General features: G+C 39.7%; 1 protein-coding gene across 1 annotated transcript in view; it reads left to right on the forward strand.

The window, feature by feature from the left end:
• Nucleotides 1-12,963: 12,963 nt before the first annotated feature.
• thsd7ba (thrombospondin, type I, domain containing 7Ba) overlaps nt 12,964-25,021 on the forward strand; it is a 120,085-nt gene continuing 108,027 nt past the window's right edge. The window contains exons 1-2 of the mRNA XM_046404676.1: nt 12,964-13,296; nt 17,346-17,522. Coding sequence (XP_046260632.1) covers nt 17,363-17,522 — 160 coding nt within the window. The 5' untranslated portion in view covers nt 12,964-13,296; nt 17,346-17,362. The remainder of the gene's footprint in view (nt 13,297-17,345; nt 17,523-25,021) is intronic.

Here is a 25,021-nt window from a genome sequence, read left to right on the forward strand (position 1 = left end):
GGAAGGTCGGACGGAGCTCTTTGCTGATGCACAGCACCTGTCAGAACCTATAGACAACACACCTAGAAACTTTTCAACTCCTCACTGCGGTTATACCCGATATCAGATGGAGAGATGTGTTCCATGCCAGTGAATCATTTTCTTTCCTTTCTGCGGTGGTAATACCAAACTGGTTTGACAAACTTAAGTCAGGTTAATTTAAAAGTTTGTAGAATTCTTGAACGATGAGGAATATTTGCCTCAGGCTTTAATTCTTACAACAAATGTGATGTTTCAGTATATACGTTGGTATTACACTGTAGTTCAGTTGGCATCTCCTCCTCTGCTGACACTGTGTTCAAGAGACAGATCCCACCTCAAACCAGATAGCTCTTGGCTGCTTTGACTGCTTTCAAATTTAGATGCTCACAAAATATAGCGTCTTGTTCAGTATTTTTTTTTCTTACTGACAGACATTTTTTGACTTTTCTCTTTCTCCCATTTTAACTTGTTAATACACAGCTTCAGCTTTTTGTGCAGTTTTTTTTTCTTTGTCCATGCGCTTTGCACACTATAACAGATATTAAAAATGAAAGTTTTTATTGCTTGAATTATTTAAGTTCCTCGGGTAATTGTTTCAGTCCCAGTACATTGATCAAATTAGCATTAAATAAGAGACACATTTGGTAGACTGGACTTGTGTTATTATGCTTGTGTTTGTATTTTAGATAGAAATGTAGTCCTGGGTCTTGTACCATGAAGCAAATTCAATGTACCAAGAACATATGACTTCACTAACCTCAACAAAAGCAATCAACCGTCACACAAAGGTGATTATCAGCTCAATAAGTCAGCTCAGGAGTCAGATGTTCAGCTTTGTTCTGTGACATACTTACTAACATACGGCTCGACAAATTTGCATAAATAATGTATTCCCTCAACTCAACTGAGAATCGATATTGCTTACAGAGAGTATTGTCAAAGAAAGGATTAGTGAAAATGTGACGCTTTTTAAAGCCGATTTTATGCTGAAACACTGAACGTAACCTCCTTTGGGTTAGGTCAGGTGTGCAGCACAAGTTCCCATGGCGATCTGGTCTGGTTAAAAAGACCGCATTCCAGACATTGAAAACCCTTTCAGCTTTGAGCTCAAAGTAACAGTGAAATTATACAGTTCTTCATGCTATAATATACACCTACAGCTTTAGAGGATAAGATAAACTTGGGCTCAGGCCACTCTGATGACAAATCTGAAATGAAAAATACAGAGCATTTCTGTGACCAGATCTTCCTGGTTAACAGTACATTTTGTCATTGCATTATAGTCAGTTGATGAACAATGATAAATAGGAGTGCACATGTTCCAGTAAAACTAAATCAAGCAGTGTAAAAAGTATGAAAAATAGAGCCTGTACCTGCATGCAACAAAACAGCCTAAACCAGCTCAGGCCAAGTGGACAAACGACTCTGTGCTACACGTATTGTGTGCATGATGTCTGTTTTTGAGTTCATCATGTGTGTGTTTGCTTGCTCCTATTACTTGGTGTTGGCCCTGAACAAAGCTCCAGCAATAGCATCGCCATTCATCTTGGTTCTCACACCTCAAAGGACCATGAATTATCCTCCGAGCTCCACTTATGTTTGAGGATTCAGAAAGATTTCATGGATCATTGGCATGAGATCAGAGTCAGTTTTATGACTCAGAGAATCACAATGCTGCCGAACACAGTACAGTTAGTGCAGACATTGTTTGGCCAGCTCTACCCGATTCTGCACTGGCATTAGGAGATTTCATGTACAACAAGAATTGCTTCCATGAAGGAGCCTTTGAATTCTGGGTTGTACTGGAAAGCAGGAGTTGTGAAAGACTTTTACCATTGTGCGGCAAAGTCAGATTATGTATGTATGATTATGTATTGAATATTGTCATATCCAGGTGTGAGGTAGCAGTATTTTCAGTGCCGCTTAAACTTTCACCTTGATTCATAAGAGAGATCGTTACATACTTGATAAGCACAGTCCAGGTCACAAGTGTTAGTCAACAGAAATAATCCGTCTAGTCTTTTGCCGCTGACCTTTTGGCTCTCTGCTTCAAAGAGCAAAGAGTTGTGTCTTGAAGATTGACATCGCCACAAGATGGTACATTACCTCAACTAAAAGCCCTTTGTTACCTTTCTCACACTTAAAGTGATGCAGAAAGTATTTCTTATTCACTGCTGCTCCAGTGAGACTCACAGGTCAGTCATATTACCTACATTTACACAGAGAAAAAAAAGAAAGAAAAAACAGTATGGTGCAGTCAGTATGCTGTAGAGCTGCCTAACTGCATGAAGGTCTAATTGTTTTGTCTTTTGCGTGTAAACTGTTCAGTTTGTGTTGTGATGTGAGGGACTATGCTTCTTGTATTAAATGCTTTTAAGTTTTCAATCATATAAATGAAAGTGATATTTTCTATGTTTACATTTGCATCCGATCTATGAGTGAAGGCTTGCTTGTCCAGCTTATTTTAGAGATGTGATACGGTCATACAATGCAGTGACAGGCTGAGTCTTTTGTAGAACAATCTGTAGACTGTTATTCATTGGCAAACTACATCTAATTTAAAGATGATGTGGCTAAGTGATGCAGAATGCCTTATGCAAAAGCTAAGCTGTTACTAACAGTTAAAGTTATCGAAATCCTCGTATGAGTGACCTGTTTCCATCCTTATAGTATGATAATACATTTTTTATGTAGTCACTGACATAATCATTAAGTGAAATATAAAATGTCACTTAAAAGTTGTATTTCCATTTAAAATTCAATCACCTATAAAAACAGTTTCTATTTTAGCATTGTTCCAGCATTGTATCAAAACATGGTAGCTTTGGGTGTGCCAATTTTTCACTCTGCACATAGTGAAAATGTTTGGTTTCCTGTGGTATTCTTTTTCTGCCTTTCATGCACTGATTAGGCAGTGTGGTGGATTAACTGGTTAAGGAAGGAAACCTTCCTCTGTGTGTCCTTTTTACTTTGTACAGGTCTCTACAGAAAAAAAATATAATAGTTTCAAATGTTTCTAACATGAAGTTCAGACTGAGAAAAAAAGAATTATTGGCCTTTCTTGGACCAGATTTGGTGTACCCGTTCCTACATCCTAATCTCTATCAGGTTGACTGAAGTTGCTGTTTATTTTCTGTCATACTGTTTGCAACTAACTCCACAGCATACATTACAGAAAACAATAGCTAAAGTGCATATTTATACTGTACATTTTATTTATTGTGCATTGACACTAATATAATCCCACATACATTTTTAGATCTGATGCTCTGCTAAAACTTCCCCATGTTTTGTGTAGAACTGACATTTAAGTTTTGACTCCAGTTTGAAATGCTCTAAAATAATGTTTTGTGTCTTATAATATGCCACATATTAAAGGTTTCAGGTTTTTTTTTTTCTTTTTGTAAATTGCACTCACAACGCACCTCATTGCTGACATAGGCTCTCTGTAATATCTCAGTCAGCAGGTTCGACATCGTTTTCTTTAAGCTGGATTTCAAGCCTTTATTTCATTGTGTTATTCTACTTTACAATGGAATTACAGAAATATGTTATCTGTTACCCGGTTTCAGACACGAAAGAAAAGGCTGACAGCTGCCTGTCAAATCCTCGTGCTTTGCACATTGTGTGTCTGGTACAAGATTGAACAGGTGTGGAATACAGAGAGACGAAACCACTTCTGAGCTCTGTTCCGAAAACTATTTTTCTATATAATGTTTTTTTGTCATCACTCTTTCTGAAAAGCTGAGACATGACATTTTCTTCCTACTCTCAGTTAATGGGTATGTACTACTCGAAAAACCTCTTTGTGGAGGGAACAACATCGCTGTACTTGTGAGTGCTAAGTTGGGAGAATTTTGAGCTTGTAACAGCATGTGCTTGAGTACTTGTTTTGTTATGATGAATACAAAAGCCATATTTGGAGAGGATTTGTCTCATTATAGGAGGTGGCCTGCCTACTCCAGTAATAATCACACTCACAATTACCCACGTTTGTTTTTGTTTTGGTTTTTTAGTGCACCTTCTGGTCTTTGTATGATTTAAGTCCTGCTCACCATCACCACCAAAAGATGGACCTTTCATGTTAACAGTTTAATCAGTTTAGCAAGCAAACGTGAGCTCTTTGTGACAGTGAAGCATGTACAAGGTTTCTGCTACCATCAACAGTCCTTTTTCAGCCAGAAAACAAGGAGTACTGCATCCTAAACAAGGAGTACTGCATCCTTTGGCTAAACCTAATATTTTGATTTATCAAGGTTATAATCTGCATGTTCAAAATGTTAAGATACAAAACATTTTGATAATTTCATATGCAAATTTATCATAGAAAATATAGCAGTTTAGGTTTACCATTGACCAATGTTTTTGTGGGCTTTAGCTGCTTGCACGTCAACAATCTGTGTGGCAACAGTTGGGTGGACTGTGGACAACTGTGAAAATGTATTTATACTCAAATGAAGTACCAACACCACAGCCATCCATGCCTTCAAAATGTCATTTTGTGAAAATCTTCCTCTATTTCTCATTAGCTATGCATGTTTCAAGCGAACCATAAACAATGCACATACGTCTGTTGGCAATGTCTTCATGTGTATTTTGTTTTTTTGATGCATATGCAGCCGGTAAGCCCATGCAAGTTAGATTTTGACCTGCTCCTCCATTGCAGAGACAAGTGGGCTGATTACCAAGATGATGGCATCCTGTGGCCACTGTAGTTTTGTTTTTCTAGCAGCAGACAAGCTGTTCGCCATACCTGGCAGATCAAACTGCTTAGCCAATAAGGGAACTCTGTTTTTGCTTTTGAGCACAGGGCATGCAATAATGAAGGAAGAAACAAAGTAAAAATGAATGTAATTACCACACAAATGGTCTACACGGTTATACTGACCACTATTTAGCAAGCGAAGAGGAACAACAGGAATGCGATATACAGAAAACGTTTTTAAAGCCAGACTCTAGCTGCCAATTGGCAGAATAAATGCTGTTTAGAGCCTCATGCATGTTGGCTTTAGCATTAAACCTTTATATTGCTCTTATATTGCAGGCTCCAAACCAGTCGTAATAAATGGGTTTACAGAAGGGAGAAAAGGCAGAGAGCAGATAGAACACAAGCCACAAGGCCACATATAAAATCACGGTCACACGCTGTGCAACAAAAACAAGTGAGTTTGAAGATGCTTCTTAAAAGTGTGCACTGACTTTGCCTCTCTGAGTCTTTGTATGAGGCTGCTCTGATGAGGCAGCAGCAGGAAAAACACGATCATAGTCACGATCCACTTACTCATGCAAATGAGAGTCAGCCGTAGTGTGTACTGCAGCGTGAGTATGGAACACTGGAGCCAATCATCGACCAGCAAGACACGAATGATTTAATGTATATGTTGCCATCGTTCAAGAGTGCCACCCTCTCCTGTCATCATTATGCTGCCATCACTCACAAACTTATCTTCTGAAATTATTGTGTATTCTTTAAAAGGCTGCAAGGATTGAAGACAATTCCAATCAAATGTTCACGTGCTCTGCCAAGAGCCTAATTGCAGCTGTCAGAACACTGTCTGTGTACTTGGTACTTGAGTAGGCACTTGTTCCCTTTCATGCTACACCCTATATAAATACTCATGAAGTGAGTGAGTGACAAATATCATCTTCCTTTTCCACTCATCAGTGTTGTGTAGCGCCAACACTTGTGAGTGGCCTCAGTTATCTTAATGGTGAGCTAACAACAGTGTTATTTGCCTGTCAGATCTGGGTCAGACACTGCTTGTAAATAATACATTTTTTTTTCTTTGCTGGGGTACCTGACAGGTAGTGTTCACTATAGCAACACAATTCAGTCATTAAAGCTCTAACCTTGGATTTTTCCTTATTATTTTCTAGCCTGCTGTCTATTGTTTTGTGCATACATACGAGACAAAAACAACAACAATTAAAATTAAGAAACCAGTGATGTGAAATGTAACAGCTCTCTTGAGACTAGAGCCATTCCCCTGAATCTACACTTGCACAGTGATCTGGATCAATACAAGGTTAGGATTTAATCCATGGAACACCCATCAGTCAATACAGGAAGTCACCCGTTTGAGTGCCTTTCCTCTACATGGAACCATAATTCCCAGTAACAGATGCCAGACCAGCCTCCTCTCATCTCATCTCCTTTCCTCTCTTTTCCATCCACGGCTGCACTCTGATAATCCAGACGGCTACGGACTCAGCAGCCGGTCTGTCAGGCAGCCTTTCTCTATTGTCCTGAGCCCTTATCTCTCGGCACAATACTGGTGCCTCCTTAAAGCACAAAGCGGCAACCTGTTTTCCTTAACCCCTCAAAATGTGAACTTTGAGCTGTGACGCAGTGGAGCTTAGACTCTACCCTTTCATGGAAGAGACTTCAAAAGTTCTTTGTGTTGGGTTAGGTTGTATAGTTGTATATGTGTGTGCGTGTGTGTGGAGTCGTATGCCTGTAGCTGTGGGGACAAAAATCAGTTTACACAGTCACATTGTGAGGACCTGCCTTACTTATGGGGACAAAAGACCCCATAAGTAAGGGTCAAAAAAAGTCCCTATAACCTATAATGTAAATTAATGAATGTAAATCTGTAAGGTCCCCAGAAGTGTGACTCTGTGTGTGTGTGTGTGTGTGTGTGTAAGCAGCCTGATATCAATGCATCTCTGTGTTGCCTCATCATTCGTTATTTGTGTTTTGTTGGTACCAGTGGGCAGGTGCTGTAAATGTTTGATTCTATTATTTTGAAAAGGCAAACAAATAACGTGTTGTGAATTTCTGTGCATGGCTGACCTCTGATAAAAAGTCTTTTCAATTAGGTGGAAAATAAGTGTGCATCCCTGATGTGTGGCACCTTCTCGCTTTTAATCCACCCCACAGCTTTGGGTTGATAATTTCACACACACACACACACACACACACACACACACACACACACACACACACACACACACACACGCTCATGTTTTCTTTTGGCACATTAATAAACATAGTTCATCATTGTTTCAAATATGTAGATAGCGCAGTATGAGATAGAAACATAGCTGTGCGTATCTGGGTTATTAGTGCTGCTGGCAGTGTTGATGGGTTTGGAAAGGTCAATGAACAAAGTGAACATAATGTTCTGACATTTAGAACTGAGATAGTGAGAAAGATAATAATAATGTTTGTGATGACTCAAAATACAAGAATGGTGTCTTTATGCATGAGCTAATGTCTCATGTTAGAATCTGCAAAGTAAGATTTGAATTTTTAGCCCTGACTCGTGTTTTCGAGCCCCAGTTTGTTTTGTTTTGTCTGTGCCCTATCTTTTTTCTGGTTGACCCATTACAGCTTTGATGACATAACATATTTTGTAATCTTAGCAAAGCATCGACTGCGCCTTGATCTAAAAACATGCTGTTATGCTTTAAAGACAAAAATGTACGTCTTTATTATTCATATCCTTTTTTGAAGTCACAAAGGGGGTCATACAGTAATTTTCTTTTACATCAGTTATTGCCAGACTTCAGAACATGTTGGGCCACGAACAGGTCAGAGCATTGTAGTCTGATCTGTTCACAGAAAATAAAACCATGTAAAGTCTGTTGTTAACTGGTTGCGTTGATTTTTACAAAGGAAGACTACAGTAGCTACACAGTCTTGTGTCCAAGTACAATAACGCATTTTCACCTCTCTTCCACACACTCCTTCTTTCTCCAAAAATCTGGAACATATTGACATTTTTTTACACAACCCCAGATAACCACCTTTTTTTTTTTTTTAGGTGAAGACTTCACATTGCCACCACTTATCACAAGAACCAGGCTTTTAATTTCACCCATGGTTCCCCTCTCCTCCACTTTTTCCCCCCTCTATATAATTGACTTTTTGCAGGTTTCAGCCATCTCTGGACATCTTCTGCAGGCTAGGCAGGTAGCAACCCCTCCTCTACCCCGCCCACACACACACACACACACACACACCAGTGCACACAGATAAATACACACAGCTCTCAGTACATTAACAGTTATTTTCCAGAGAGACACTCATGGCTTCAGGGTCCAGGTGTCTCTGCAACTGCTGACCCATGTTATCAGCCTGCCTCAGCAACGGGGCCTCCTCAAAATTAATCCTGACGCCGTCACGCCACCCCCAGCGCTCACACTGATGGCTCTCTCTCTCTCTCTTCCTTTCTGGCGACAATCCCCTCCTTTCCCTCAGGAGTGGGGACTCAGACACGCTCACCTGCATACCTCAGCCCCGCGAGAATCTCCTATCAATTGAAAAGGGGAGACAGAGTGACCAGGATTACAGCCAGTGCTGCGTTAATTAGAATCTTTTTTAATGAAGGGGAGGTAGAGGCTGGGAGGCCAGGTGGAACAGCCACACAAAACAAATCCGATTATCCAGGAACTGTTTGTTTCTCTTTCAAGCTCTCCGTCTCTCTCATTCTGTCTTTTGTGGAATAATTTCCCAGCTTCGCTTCAGAAAGCACAGACATTTGTTTTTGGTGTCTGTTTCTGCTCCAAATCCCCTTTTTGCTCTATTTTGCACATTCTGTATGAGCCTCTCAGGGGGTTGTAGTTACTTTATTTTCAGTGAGGTTGAAACACCTGAAACATAACCAATTAGAATCATGCATGAAGAAGATTAGAGATGTCCTTACAGTTAAAATAATTTCTACCTTTTTCCCCGCACCTTGGGGATTTATCTTAATTCTTATCAAACATGTTCACACCAATAAATACAAAAAGGCTTATCATCGCACAACTTTTGTCCTGTTGTTGTTCTACACTAATTTGAAATTCTCTGATATTCCTTTTCATGTCCCTGATGAAACATTTAGGGTGCGATAAAAATATTCAGCGAGAATTATAACAACTAACAACACAACGCTTTGTGGCTTTGTTTTAGGCACCACATCAATTAGTGTCATTTTACACTAAAGGCTATTGATTCACTTTCAACAGGAAATGTGTAAATGAATAAACGGCACATGAATATCGAGCTACGGAATAAAAACCTTTTATATCTTTCAAAGCAGCGTTGAAGCATGAAGGAATTCTCAGCTAAACATCAGGGTCTGTTAACAGCCTGTACATCAATTTATCTTTCTAAATGGGTACCTGCATGTCTCTGACTGACTCTGAATTGTTTTGATAAACGTGAGGATGAACAGCAATCAATCTTACTTAGCACTGATTCTTATTCTGGATCAGAGATTTGATTTTGAGCAAGTGGAATGGCTTGTGTGTTAGCACAGCTGTCGGTTCGGCTTCAGCTGGTTTCATTTTTCCTTTCACTAAAAGTTAATCACTTACCAAGAAATACTATGAGTAAGTAAGTAAGTAAGTAAGTAAGTAAGTGACATATTTTGTCATTGGAGGGAACTCACTCCAACGAAATTTGTTCTCTGCATTTAACCCACCCAAGTGACGTGCACACACACACACAGCAAACCCGGGGCAGTGGGCGACCGCGTGCAGCGCCCGGGGAGCAGTGGGGGTTAGGTACCTTGCTCAAGGGTACCTCAGCCATGGACACCGGGACGGGGAATCGAACCAGCGATCCACCGGTTACGGGTCCGACACCCTAACCGCTGATCCACGACTGCCCCATTAATTAAGATTAATTGATTAAGATGATTTAGGAATTTGCTGATTGTGGCTAAAATTAAAAATATATTTCGGCACACTGAAGTAAAGATTTCCACCCTCCAATGATGTTTGATGTAACTAATTTGATTGAGAAATTCCCTGCAGCCTGTTCATATTCAAAAATCCAGGTGCCACATCGCAGCCTTTTTTTTGTAAATTTACGTCTGATCACATTTGCCGTGTAATTAATCACCGTAATTTAGCAATCTTCTAAAGAAGCATGTGCTTCCAGGCCAGCTAATTCAGTGTTTTAATTTCTAATCCAGCTCAAGGCTGTTTTTCTATTCAGAAATTGAGAATAAAGAAAACGTCACAAAATAGAGATTAAAAGATTTGAAACCACCATAAATCCAACACCTGAACTTTTTGATGGATGGTATCATTTAACAAATCATTGTGAGGTGAGGCTTTGTGGGCGAGGCTGAGCTAAACTTCTCTCATGCTGTTATCAATGTTGTTACCCTGTCAGCTTGCTTAACTAGCCATATAACTGCACCTACAGCCCATGGAGGCAGGCAGGCAGAGCCATAGTATGTTTGGTGCCACAACGATAAACATGCAGCTGATTGAGTTCACAACCCTGGCTTCAGGAGCAGCTGCTTGGGCTGTCAGACTGTTTGAGGTGCTGGCAGAGCAGAGATGCCTCTCTTTTTAGATACAGCCACATGCAACATCTTAACGGTCTAGGAAGGTGGTTGTGAGTTTCTGGAAGACTTGCAAAAATATATGGCCTGTTTTAGTGATGTGACTGTTGGCAAAGAAACACAGTTGCTGTTCTGTGTTTTCAGTGTTTTCAAAAGGTTTGTGTTTTCATGTAAATGAGTTTTTTGTTTGAAGTGCATTCATATCATCTGTGAATTCTCCTTTCACTCCTATATATATATATATATATATATATATATATATTTTAATAAAAAATGAATGAACTGTAAAAGGCAACTAGAAATTATTAGACAGATGGTAATGTGCGGTAGAAAAGTTCAACAACCACCCACATGCAGAGAATTTCCACAATATTATATTACAATATGTAACTTTCCTACACTGATATCAGGAAAAAAGGTCTTCCCATCTCCCAAAATCATGCAGGTGGCAGCCATGGAGGAAATCTTGTGTTTCACTGGTGCATTGTTTATACGGAGCTTTTCTTTCTTTCTTTCTTTCTTTTTTTTTTTGAAATAGTACGGGTTGTCATCTGTTCAACACATAAATCTGAACTGGGCAATGCTAAGATTTTGTCGGGTTGTTTTGTACAAACTTGCAGATGTCTCCTACTTCCTAAACTTTCTAAAGAAGAAATGTCTCACAACTACGATACATGTGCTGTGAGATGTGAAACGCTGGCAGGTTAGACACAGCACAGAGGCAGGTTACAAGTGCACTCTGGGATAGACATTAAAGAAAAATAATGCATGTGATGCAGAGCAAAAGCTTGACAGTCATGTCAAGAGAGCTTTTGGCTATGGGACTGGAAGATAGTGCCAAGCCAGGTGATGTAACCAGCTCCTGAAAGAAGGTACAAAGCATGGGGCACGTTGAGGTTGAGGCCATCAGAATTTGGCAGGTATTTGTATCTTTGGGTTGTACTCTGGAGTGGACCAGAGAAAATTGTAGAGGACAGGGCTGTCCCAGTGTCAGTTGGTCAGAAAAGCTAAAATAATGTAATGTAGGCTTCACTTTTCACTTCACTTTTTTTAAACATAAAATGCACTCACATCCCTTAGCGTAAACAATATTGTGCAACACAATGGCAGTATAATAATAACTGCCATCATGAAATTGTTATAGAGAGGACTTGATTCCAATTTGTGCTTATTTTGGAGTAGTTAGTGGTGCTAATTAACTGTATTAGGATATAATCATTTGTCTAAAATGTTTGAATCTTACAGAATAATACAATACAGCTCAATGGCATGACAAAAAAAGAACCATCTTTAAAGTACAATTTATTGCTAATGTCAGAGTGCTTACACAATGTGAACATCTTGATGTTTAGCAGGTATAACGTTTCCTATTCAGTCTGGACTCAAGCATATCAGACCGTCAGTGCTGCAGCTGTATGTGTCAGTATTTTAAGATACTTTATTATTGTGTTTTCTGCATCTCTGCAAAAACATTGACAGCTTCTGCTCAAACAATTTGATTTCAAATTGATTTCTATTTTTTTTTCAAGTACACAGCAAGAATTACAAATCAAGAATTACTATCAACAAAGTTTCTAAATCAACACGAGATGAGAAAAAAGTTAACGGTAGCACAAGCACATTGACTGTAATAGAAGTCTTAATTTGAGACTGAATAAAGATTAAATGAATGACTTGTCCCCACCTGAAACAGCATGTTCACAATTGATTTTCCTCCCTCCTCCAGGAACACCTTTCTTCCAATCTATTTGTTGACTTTTATTTAGTTAGTAGCCAGCCAGAGGAGAAGTGCATCTGCAGAGACAAGCTCATTTTTGCCACGATGGAATGGCCAGGCAAAGCACTTAAAAGCCTTGGGAAATAAGGTCTGGGTTACTGGTATCTGGGGTTTTCAGGAGCATGGCCAAGAAGGTCAATAAGGGGAGCTGAGCTTAGAGGTGGGCCTGGTGAGGAAGGGGTTTGGGGTGAATGGGCGACAAGGGCAGGAAGTGTTAATAGAATCAGAATTTCCTCTGGATGAGCTCTCAGAACAGGCTTGGCTGGAGGGTTGACATGTAATCATTGAATGTCATAGGAGAGCAAAAAGCAAAGCCTGGGACTGCACTCTTGCCTTTGATACCACCGTGAGAATGTTACACAGGCGAAGACAAATCACCACCACAAGACTTGCAGTATTTTTGTAAAACTCACAAACAACCAACCCTGCACTAATATGATGCATGAGCGAGGTTGCCCTTCCTTTCTGTAACTGCAGCAAGACTAAATGAAGAAAGTTCAAGAATCATTTTGTATATGCATAAACTGTTTCTGAGAATCATTTGTTAAGATGCATGGCAGAATGAATAAGACGGGACAAAAGAATGTATTATATAATACAGCAAAGTCGCATCTCTGGACCACCAATAAGAAAGTGAAAGGCTGTTGCATCTGTATGAAGTTCCTCCTGCATCGACACGCTCTTCTTCATTCCTTATTGGTGTTTATAGCTTTTGCACACCTCTGTCATCCAAAATAAGTATCAGCAATGCATCATTTGAAAGAAATATAATTTTGACAATGTCAGTGTGTGAAATGTCGGATTTTACTGCTGTACTATCAGATGTTTTATATCAATGTGCCTTTTTTTCTTTCCTCTTTTTGTCTTCCTTCACTTCAGACCCTGTAGCCCAGGCTGACTCTTGTGTCAACCCCAGTAGGAACATCGGCTGTTGGGTACTTGACAGAGCCTGCACCAGGGAGTTAATACGACTCAGTGTTGCTGGAGGTGTGACACAGTCCCAGCCCTCTACACACTGATTCACACAGGATTAAGTCACTGCATGATGCTTCAGGCAGGAGTGCTGGTACAGCTGATTTACCGTCCTTGTCAAACTTAACGTCGTTGGAGGCCTCCTCTGCCCGATTCTTGTCCTCTGTGGAAGAACTAGTAAAATCATCTGCCACTGTACCAAACGGATTGTCCAAAGGGATGACTGGAAGTCATCTTGCTCAGGTACGTTATATCTTGCAAGCCATGCTGTGCAGATGCAGTGTATTTAAATGTGCAAGCAGTCTGGGAGTTGATCATGAGGGAATTTAATACTTTCTGTCTTTTATTCTTGGACCCGGCAGCAACTGTACATTTCTTTGTCGTTTCTGTCCTGACCAGCCTTCATTTTGTCAATGGAAACTTTGAAATATACTATATTAGCTGACAACCTATTTTTCATGACAGAAACAAAACTAAAGCTAAAGAAAAAGTCACCTTTGAAGACGAAAATTGTGTGAAAGGATCCTGCTGTCTTTTTCCCAAATCTTATTCATTGACATAAGCTGTATGTATCCATGGAATCACACGCTGCCATTTCTAGCATGTCATTGGCAAAACAGGATCCTCTGCCGCCAGTATCTCTTGTTCAGAAACTGATTTAGCAGATTGACCTGTTGCACTACCATTAATGTGAAATGAGTTCTGTGGCTGTTGTATTAACATTACAGTCAGTTGGCTGTCTTTTGTGTTGTTGTTGGAAGGGCTGTTGAGATAATAACTTTAATGACTTTAAATTACAGTGTTTTATTGTTTTAATCTTTGTTTCGCATCTATATGGTAAAGGGAAAGACTACCTATATAGATATGGTTAGGGTTAAGCAGTTGGCAAAAGGCAACTGTTAATTGCAGGTCTATGATGGGACAAGAACTCCAGGCTCCTGCATGACAGGAAAACTTGGTATACAACCATCCACCACATTCTACACCATCCTTACAATACTTTTTGTTTTTGTTACTTACAAGGTAGCCCACTTAGCTTTTGCTGGCTGTGATCGTAGCCATTGGAAATACACTGTGGGGTGCACATTTGTCTAATACACATTTGAGCAGTGCCTTATTTTTGTACAGTCATGATGAAAAGTCAGAAGAGGCTCAACCTTTTTGAAACCTAGTATTTACCTAGTATTTTACAGACTGTCATCATCTGTTCAGCCAATAAAACTGGGAAACTGTTTTTGTTACAGTACTTAATAGAACTGCAAACTGTGTCAAAAGAATTCACGAATAAATTGAAGGTTGACAGCGACGATATTGTCAAATATCAGTCCTTACAGCGATAGATAAAGGCAGCCGCACCCACAAGCCTGTGATCAAAGGAATACTTAAACCGTGACTTGCAATGCATTTGCAATTGTTTCAGTGCAGTCACGGTCATTCCTGCCAATGAAAGCATCTGCAAAAATGTGCTTGTTTGGGTGAGGATGGATTTTTCTTTATTATACTGCCAAGTCCAATTAAAAAAAATTGCGTTCACCACAACATGGAGAAAATACATGCACCTGTGTCAACCTAAATATACTGGATGGAGTACATGAAGAAGAGCACAGGGATATGGGCAGTAATTTAAACAGAGAATGTGAGGACAGAGTGAGATGGCTGGCTGCATAATTGTGGTGAAATCAAAATAAGAGGATGGCATCTCTGGTTAACATACTGGGATCAAACGCCTTTGTTTCCACTCCAGAGAGAATTGGCTGTTTGGCTTATTTAAAGAGAGGCTGGAGGATCACACAGTGATTGTTCAGAGCCTTGGCATAGCAGATCAGCTTTTGCCATTCATTTGGAAAGATCCAATCAAACATTAATTATTGTGACCACCTGTGAAAGAGAAGGCTGTGGAGTGTTGCTCATCTTTCCCTTATGGAAGCTGCAGGGTCTTTACCCTCTGAATCCAGTGAGTGAGTCCCAAACAAGGACCACAGGAGACAGAGAAGCAGATTGCATTCCATCAGATCGTGGAGTATCTAATAGGATGCACAGCAACATCTGAGCCACGCTGCTGTTTGCCAGGTTTTCAGTAGCCACTGAGTGCCTGGCATGATGTGACCCAGATATTTAACAGCTCTAGGAGCTTTTCTTTTTTTTTTTTAAGGTTTTCAGGGTAGCCTTTATTTCTTTTCTACTGACAGGCACAGTCTCTGCTGCATGAAGACTGTCTTGCCACTAGCTCTCCGAAGTGACAAAGTTGAAGAAAAAAACAAGCAGTCGTCTGATTTTGCAAACCATATCCAACGCCATGGTAATCTGAAATGTCTGCAAAAAAACAAGGGATCCCTTAGGGTCATGCTTGTTTTCACTGCTTCTTTTTGTTCAAGAACATGTTTTTCAATCAATTGTGACATGTTCTGTCAGCCGATGGAGAGTGCTGCTTGTCCCATGAATAGTCAAATTAGGCTAGCTGGAGGGAGGATGTAATCTGGGTGCAGTCAGGTATGGCTTCCAGAGCAGTGCAGCCCCAGAGCTTGGCTAGTAATCAGCAAGCAGAGGTGTCTAATTGGCATATGGCTGTTTAAGTGCCAGACTACTCTGCTCGCTCATTCAAATAGAATAAATTCTCTGTCTTAATAGAGAAAAAAACAATATGCACTTTCTAATAAAAGTCAATTTATTAAAAGCAGAGGAAAAAAACAGTCTACTCTATAAATGCTCTTTGGGTTAACAGATATCAAATGGTGTGCCTGGACATTATGTGTCAAAGATCAGTAGTGAGAACAGACACAAATAAGAGTCATATTTTGAAATACCAAATTTGTGTTTGCAGTGACTTTAAAAGCCTCTGACATAAAGAGACCACAACACTTTAGACGACTAAAGAGTAAAACATCAAACCCAGAGGAAAATTGGACAGTCGATCAAAAACTGGGCATCTGGCAGCCCACTTGTGAACATTTCCAGCCTGTAATTCTTTCTCATTAAACAAATTCTGCCCCCTGAAAACACAGCTAGAGTGGCAAAGTAAAAATCTAATTTCCTTGAATGAAGTCAAGCAAAAATAATCTAGCAACCATCGTTTTTAGAGACACACCATGTGCAAATAATCCTAAATCTCAAATGGCTTCTGCCTCTCAGTAGTTAATCTACCATTAGATACTCTCATCTCATTTAGTTAACATCAAATCTAAAACTACGCTCTTGTGGTGATCTGTAAAAGATAAATTAGATGATTTATGATCAAGTTCAGGCAAATGGTGCTTTTCCTTAAAAAAAATAGCATCTCAAGACAGATGCATCTTGGCTTAAGATCTCACAATAATGTAAATTCACCACTTGACCCATGTGTATCACTAATACAACTGTGTGAATATAAGAGCTTTTCTCAGTTTGCGTTTTGCATGGACGTGTTAACTTTTCAGTTCTTCAGCTGTTTTTTTTTCCCCTCTCTTATACATGGAACAACTCTCTATGTTGCAAAATTCAGGGAATTTAATTTTATGCCAAATTATGTGTTGAGATTAGATTTTTTTTTTCCCTGTGAATCAAGAAGTGTTTTTGGTTTCAGCAATTGCAGAATGACATGAACAAAAAACTGCAGGGAATGCTCTGTGGGGTGATAAGCCAATAATAACAAATCTCACAATACCCAAGTGCTACAGTGCAGCAAGACTTGTTTTTGGAAAATGAATCACCGTAGTTATGAACACCATAACGCCAGTCTCTCAAAGCATCAGGTGTTTCAAGATTCAATTCCATATTCATTAATTTTGCTGTTGGTGAAACACAATTAGAGGCCTAGTGAATCCAGGACTAATCCCTAACACTCCTAGGACATGAATCACAGAGGCAGGAGATAGGAATAAATGAGCTGCAATAAAAAGGTACTAATACCCTGTATTACTTCAAGCTTAAAGTCTCCCCTACCTTCAGTGCATGTTTCCACTTCTGACTTGGGAGGGTGAGATGCCCAAGCCTCTCTGATTAATTATTTTTGGTATATGTGGGAGGAGAGGCGAGCATGGTCTCACACTCATATGCCGGATTTAACAAAATGAACCACTATGATTCACATGTGAGAGAGTGTTATGTGCTTTGGAAGGTGACGCTGGATGCCAGGTTTCTGGGCTGGGGGCTTCATTTCTACATTTCCTACACAGCAGCCTCGGAGTGTCTGAGGACCTCTTCACTTTCCCTGTTTGTAAAGATCTACACAAAATCTCTTCCTGTGGTTCTTCCAGCCCACGTCTCTGGCTGTTTTTGTGACTGAGATGCTGATGGATTTCATGTTCTTCCCACAGGAGTAAGAGAGGAAGAAATGGGCTGGACTATGACTCTAAAAGATGACTTTGGGGTCATTGCCTGGACACGGCGAGCAGGGAACAGCCTCAACCTCTTTCTCTTCTTGTCTCTCTTCTCCTTTTCAGTCCAGTCAGACCTCGTGTTTCCAAAGGACCATCACTTCTCATGGAAAGCAGGTAAAAAGGTTTATTCCTCTCTGTATACATGTGTTAATCAGTGCCCATTTTTGACATTTCAGATTGAATCACGCCGGTCAAATTGCTTTTCTTGGTCAATTTTAAGGCTTTCACACATTCAGATATACAACTACACTTTGTTGCTCTTTATTTGCTGGGGTTGCTTCACTGGAATTCTATGAAACATACTTATTTTTTCTCACCATGCAACTGTGAAGATTCAACAACTCAACATCTTTGAACCTGCAACGGTTCATACAGTTGGATGTGCTGCATGTATTATCCCCCTCGACACACTCTCCGGTATACTGGCTGTATGCTCACACAAGAGTAATTTCCATTTCTCATTATAGGAGAAAAATATTGTACAACTACATTCATGTTCAGCACAAGCCATTCCATGGGGAAAGTAATCCTCCTCTTTCTGACATACATTGGTGGGAGCATTAACCTCGGGCTGCTATTGGACATATAAAACCAGGGGGCCATTAGGGGCATTTAGCATAATAATACCTTCTTTCTGACAGGTTATCCATCCCTGGCCCATGGTGACAAGCAAAGACATAATGATGTGTATGCAGAGGTAACATGACATGGTTAATGAGACACTGGCACAGACTAAATAATCATATCCTGGTATATTCCGCTGAGGATTTATGGCCCCAGTTATGTCTGGTAGAAACATTTTCAATGAACAGCACACTATATACAATACATGTAGTGTTCTGTGAATGTCGAGTCCAAATGTATAGATTTTATATTTACTACAAATCCTTTTATATGCATCTGTGCAATTTATCATTTTTGTAAGCAAATCACCTTTTGAAAAGTGTGCTGAAAGCTCATGTCATACCTCAGCCCCTCATAAAAGGAACAGGAGGGAATCTCAAGATTCATTCTTCACTCGCTTAACAAATTCAATTGAAAATGCATTTCCAAAGCAGATTGAGGAGGAAAATTTGGCCTCCCCACATAAAACCCCCACTTGCTGTGCGATTAGCACTTTCATTTCTCACTCTGTGGTTGGGTAATGACACTGCCCAAGTGATAAAAAGATTGATTAATTTCACTTGAAAGAGCGTGTGTTCAAAGGGGATGTAACCGCAACACCGAGTGTGAGGATTTGACATACTTGCAAAACTAAGATATGCTGATGAGTTGTTGCTTAACTGGCAATGAAAAAAAGGAAATCTCAAATGTACCATACCTCACCTCTGAATGTGTCTGTTTGACTTCTGGGAAAACAGAGGAACTGCATCAGTCGCTATGACAGTGCTTTGAAGTGAGATCTAACAACAGTTGAAGGACAAGCAGTTGTACAATAAAACGTGTTGAGTCACGTTATGAGACATATTTGGTGTAGTTTAGCTTAAAACGAGCAAACATTCCTCGGGGCCACACATCTGTCTCACACTCACTGTTTCTGCAGCACCTCTTGGCTTTATGTCACAAGCACATTCATTTTGGCAAATATTGATTTAACTTCCCCATGTCTGCCATGGCCGTAATATATTTGAATAGGGGCTGACAAGCTCCCTTTTAATTTTGGACTTGTCAATGCAGGAAAGATGTGCTCTAAATTATGCACAGCCACCCTATTGTGTGTTTGGTGGGTCTATCTAGGCCAGCAGCATTGTGGTTTAAATCTTTTGTCTGAGCCAGTTCCCAGAGCTGTGGCTAAGCTGGGAGTCTCTGGCTCAAACAGAGAGCTGGAGCCATTTAAGCCTGACCTTCATCAGTGTCTTGAAGCAGAATAGAGCACTGAAACACTGCGACTAATGGGACTGTTATTTAACTCTTTAAAGTGACTGTTCAAAGACAATACCTTTTTAACAGCCTTACTTGCCCTTTTTAACAGGGAGGTACACACTTACCATTAACTCAGAGCACACTGAAAGGCATCAGAATAGACTACAAGATGGCAATGGAAGTTAAAAACCTCTCATCTGAGCTTTTAAGGCTTTATGCTAAACTACAGATGGTAGCAATCATTTATCTCTTATCAAATTCTGTGCGAGGAAAAAACAAGGGGAAATATTATAAGGACTGGATGTTTCCTGCCGCAAATACCTTTACAACACATTGCTGCTGTCGAATGTTGATTTGTGATTTGTGAGTGTTGTACTTCATCACATTAGGGTTTGGTTGTTTCACTGCTGTAGATTGCATATAATTAGTTTATGTGTTGAGAAAATTGATTTTAGAATACAGACAAGTTCCAGTGTTTGCATAGCTGCCATACTGTAGCTTTTGCCTCTTCAGTTTTGTTTTCGAAATTCAAGAGATCATATACAGCCCTGTTGGCTTCAGGATGCTGATATCCTCCAAAACAGAGCGTTTAAATTGGATTTATTTTGATTTCCATAAGCATCTGCATTTAAGCACGACAGAAAGACACCGTGCTCATCCAGTGTCAGCTTTAGTCTGCTGAAGAAGTGAGATCTACTCTCCCAGGTTTTCATTTGTCATCTTTGAGATGAGTGCAAATTTTCTCTGTAAAGGGTCCTTAAAATGCTTGGATTCACCTTTCAGAAGTTATTTGTGTTTTACAGCCTAGTTTTAAAAAAATAGGAAAAGATGTGCTTTATTCTTAGATACAAGAACTCATCCCAGGCGGGGTTATATTGTTGTATCAAAGCTTCTTTCTTTTGAAAAAAAACCCCTTTCATTTACTTTTTCTGACTGGGGAATCCAACTAGTTTGGAAAAGTGAGGTATCTTTATGTCTGAGGAGAAAATGTGATATAACAACACATTGGAGACTGTGTACAGTATTAAGTCTGCAGTAAGCACTATGTTTAAAAGAATGTAGTGACTGTATTTCCTCATTTACATGCTTGACTCATTCATATTCATTTTATGGCTATAAAAATCAAATTATATAATCATAGTTTTGATAAATCCTGCCAAAGTTCTCTGGAGGACTGAATAATTAAGCTGTCTACTGTTCATCATCATCAGGAATTTTGCGCTGTAAAAATCAGCTGACAGACAATGATTTTCAAACAACTGAGATAAAGATTTTTCCTTAATAAGAGGGATCACTGCTCTTGGTGCATTATTCAAAGAGCTTACGAGGCTGAGGCTCCAGAACCTGGACTTTCCTGGGGCCTTGCGACTGTATGAAAAAATAAACCAATCGTGTGCAGTGATACAGTCAGGCAACATTTACATTTCATTTCAGGGTCTCAGTGTATTTATTTGCAATTTCACCACACTGTTGCACCATCAAAGCTCAAATCAAACATCAGTGCTGCAGTGAGCTTCTGTTGTTTCTGGAAAATAAGCTCAAAGGAGGCAGAGTGCTGTGATGGAGTCTACCACGATTTCACATTAAACCAAATGGCACTGAATAATTTACAGAGTGCTGTTTCACTTTATGGTGACAAAAACAAAAAAAATACATTAGGCAAATGCATTTTTAGCAACTTAGCATTACTGGATAAGCTGTTGCAAGTGGACAATATCTAGTTACCAGCAAAGGCGCACCAACTCGACAGCTGGTGCTGTCACAGTCAATATTATACCTTGTAGGTAATAGAATTGTTTTATAAAAGAAGTCAAAGCTTGTCCTGATGGTGGCGCTGGAGGGAAAAACATGGGCTCTGCAGATCCTACATCTTTCTTCCTCTTGGGAGCACAGCTATGCATAGTAATTACGGAACTGGCCAGAAGGTGTGTTCATTTGAAACTTGAGACTTTGAAGCGAACAGAGAAAGACACAAACAATAAATCATGAACTTAGGTCTCATTTGACCAGCGCTGCAGGTATAGACACTATAACTGATTACCTGTTTTGAGATAAATTTAAACTGAGTCTGGTATATCCAAGCTTTAATATTAGTTCATGTTTTCTCCTAACTGCTTACATGCTTACCTATGGTTTAACTACATATCTGTTTTAGTCTGATATGGACTGAAAGGATCTTGATATAGCATTGAGTCATTTTCTTTCCTTTCATGTCACTTCTGTGCTCGCACTTCCTACTGAGCCTTGTCATGGAAGTGTCTGGACAAGTGCACAGTATAAGCCAGCTTAACTTTCAAACATTACTATTTTAGCCTTCCTTGGACACCAAGAAGGAATTTTCACACCTCAAAAACATCCTTTCCAAATCCTTGGAAACTCGAACAGAAAACTGTAGTCACACACTGAAATGCCAAAATAAAGTTTTTACTGAACAGTAATGTATGCAAACTTTCTGTGGCCCCAAACAGTCATTTCAAATTATCACCACAGTCCACCACCTGTTGTCACTGACCTGTTCGTGTTTTGTTTTGGCTGCTAAAAAAACAGTTATTTGGTCCATAGATTTAGTCCAGCATATGTGCTTTATTTACACATCCGAGTCTAAACTGTATTTTCATTTTTAGTGCCTCATTCTGCATCATCTTTCTCAAGATAATTTAGTGCTTGAAGCACCTGAAACTGCTCTCCTGCTCAGCTGACTGAATGAGGCATCTGAGTGCCACTGCATCCCCCTAAGCCAGTCAAGTACTTCGACTAACTAAAGTCAGAATCTGTACCACAAATTCCTTGTAATGGAAATACAATTTACAAAATGAAAAGCTAAACCAGTGTGGATTTCAGTTCACCTTTAACTTCATCCATGCAAGGAGTCAGCTATCCAACACTGGACTGAAAGGGAGACGTGTAATTTTTCTTTCAGTTTACCCAGCAACAAAGAAGACAGTAAACTGTTGTGTAAGTGTGAGTCGTGCAATTAGTGCAACTTGTAGCTTAATAAGAATACTATTAGTAAGGTTATGTGTACAATGTTTGCAAGTATTTTGACAGCAATAAAAAAAACAATCTGAAAACTTGCAACATCTGCAGCTCTGAGCACAACATAAGCAAGACTAATGAATAGACGTCATCGGGCCCCTAACATCTGCTCCATCGCCAGTGATGGGACGTCTCATCTGCCTGTAGAAGATGCTTACCGGAGAAGCACTCTCACAGTTGGCTTGTTTAACTGATCAAGAGCATGTTACTCAACTAACTTATTTATTATGTTAATGAAGTAAAATAATAATTTTACTGTTTTGTTTTCATTCAATTCAATTCAATTTTATTTCTATAGCACCTTATACAATCAAAATTGTCTCTAGATGCTTAAAGAGACCCAGAGCCTGAATCCCCAAGCAAGCAGACAGTGGCAAGGAAAAACTCCTTTTTAACAGGAAGAAACCTTGAGCAAGACCCGACTCACAAGGGAGACCCATCCTGCTGATAGTTGGCCGGGTGAAGGAGAAGAAGAAGAGGTAGACAGGACAGAGAGGATGAAAGAGAGAGAGAGAAATATACATGCAATAAACATCATACATTACAAAGGACAAACATGACAGGTTGTTATAATTGAAATTCTGAAGACTGTGTTTTGTATGTACTTGTTTTTTAGCTGATATGTTGCTTAAGTTAGTTATAATATCACTACATAGAAGAACGACATGGGCAGATGTTGAAAGTCGACACCGGGTTTGTCAGAGGGCCGGATGCAGTTCAACATGTAGACTTGGATGGAGAGAGACCTGCAGAAAGATACAGAGAGAAAGAGGGAGGGAGGGAGGGAGGGAGAGACAAAACTACGAGGAGAACTGGACACACAGTTAGTGACGTAAAATAATGAATTATATGTTGATCTGATGAGGGGAGAGGAGGGGAACATGTTATATAGGTTCATTTACATTATATAGCATCCCAGCTGAGGCTGTAACACATTTTATTCTAAAGTGTTGTGGCTTGTGGACTAAGCATCATAAATCTCCCTGAGCCTTCAGTCATTTCTCATATCCAACTGGGATAGCTTAAACCTTTTTGCTGATACTGAGGCTTTTATCTAGTCGTTCAGTTTGATTCAGTCCATCTGATTTTATCTGTTTATCAAATAACTGCAGTCCACTCTGATGAAGGGATACAAAATATGTTGAGGATACCATGCGTGTTAACTTTTTGGAAAATACAAGCTCACTGGTTTAATTCAGTGCGATCGCAACAATAACTGCTGCCAGGTGATTTGTCCTGTGGGCTCTGGTGTTGTGCTGTCAGCAGTTTGACAACAGATGTGGAAACCCTGTCAAAGTCAGGTTTCTTCTGCCATATGGAGAGATTTAAAAGTAACTAACCAATGATTCACACAGGACAGAAAACTGTTGTTGTTGCACAGCTGGTCCAAAACCTCAGTGGGCATGCCAAACAGGGATGTCACGGCATTGTGGTACAGTCATTTGACAAGCAATTAATTTAAAACAAAATTCAAACTTCCATTTTCTGAGTGCTTTAATGGAAAGGGCAGATGCAACCGCAGCATGTTTCTAGGATTGCAGCCACACATCAGCATCGCACAATTCCCTCTCATTAAGTCGCCTCCCTCTAACTTGAGGAGTGAGAATATTATTATTTTAAAGGTTCTGAGATCATGAATGATCAAGCATAAAAGTTATTAGAAAATGGGAAATAGTAAATACTCCAGTATTTTTAGCGTTAGTTAGTCAACTGTTCAGTTTCTCAACTGCGTTTTCAACCAAATTATCACAAAACGAACAACTTTAATTTGAACACAGGACTTCTGAGGTGGTTCATAGAATGCTTTCATGCCACCTCTTTCTTCCACATCCCTTTGTTGTGACACACACTTGAGTTAAGTGTTTTCCCCCTTTTTGTAAACACTGTAAAGCTTTCAAGATCTTTCCCTTATTCTATCCATACAGTATCAATTATGCAGCGTGGCATTACAATTCAGCAAATTCCTGCAAATGTGCACAAATGTTGTCTCATTAAAATTTGAAATAAAGAAATGTGGTTTGCTATTTGCTTCCACGCATATCTCCCTTGAGCAGACAAAATCTAGTTCACCACGTCTGCCTGATTAGGATCAAGGTGAATAGAATTCAAAGTCGACTATTGATCTGAGGCAGGGAGATGTTGCTCCAATTAGATATTCTATATCTCACGCATTTTTTAAAAACCCAAATCCCACATCTACTCTCCATTTCTTAAATAGTGCCTTGGGCATACCGTTGACAGAAAATATTAACAATAAAGTGAATGGCAAATGGATGCTCTGCTTTGGCCGATTTCAATTTGATCAGAACTGAAAGCACCGTATTTGTAATGGTAAACTACACATGCAAGCTATCAAAGCGACCTTGACAAAATTTGACACGTCTCTTCAAAGGCCTTTTACATTGATTATGCAATTGAGATCTCATTTTGAACTTGTGTCCTTCATTCTGACTGGCAGTGAACTGATTGAGGTTGTCATAAAAGCTGGCTGCTGGTCTCATGAGAGCCACGAGGCAGGGATTCCTTGCAGTCAGATCCTTAATCCAATGAGAATATCCTCACATAGGAGTTAGCTTTGAGAGCAGCTCTCCCCTCCAGAGGTCCCTTTCATGCAGCACAGCGCTTTCACATCACCGTTATACAAAAAGGTTCCTATTCTGGTCAAATCTCCCACAGTTGAATTTTTCCATTAGGAGCATGAATGAGGAATAGGG

Source organism: Scatophagus argus, chromosome 11, assembly GCF_020382885.2.
Source record: "Scatophagus argus isolate fScaArg1 chromosome 11, fScaArg1.pri, whole genome shotgun sequence".
Taxonomy (NCBI): Eukaryota; Metazoa; Chordata; class Actinopteri; family Scatophagidae; genus Scatophagus; species Scatophagus argus.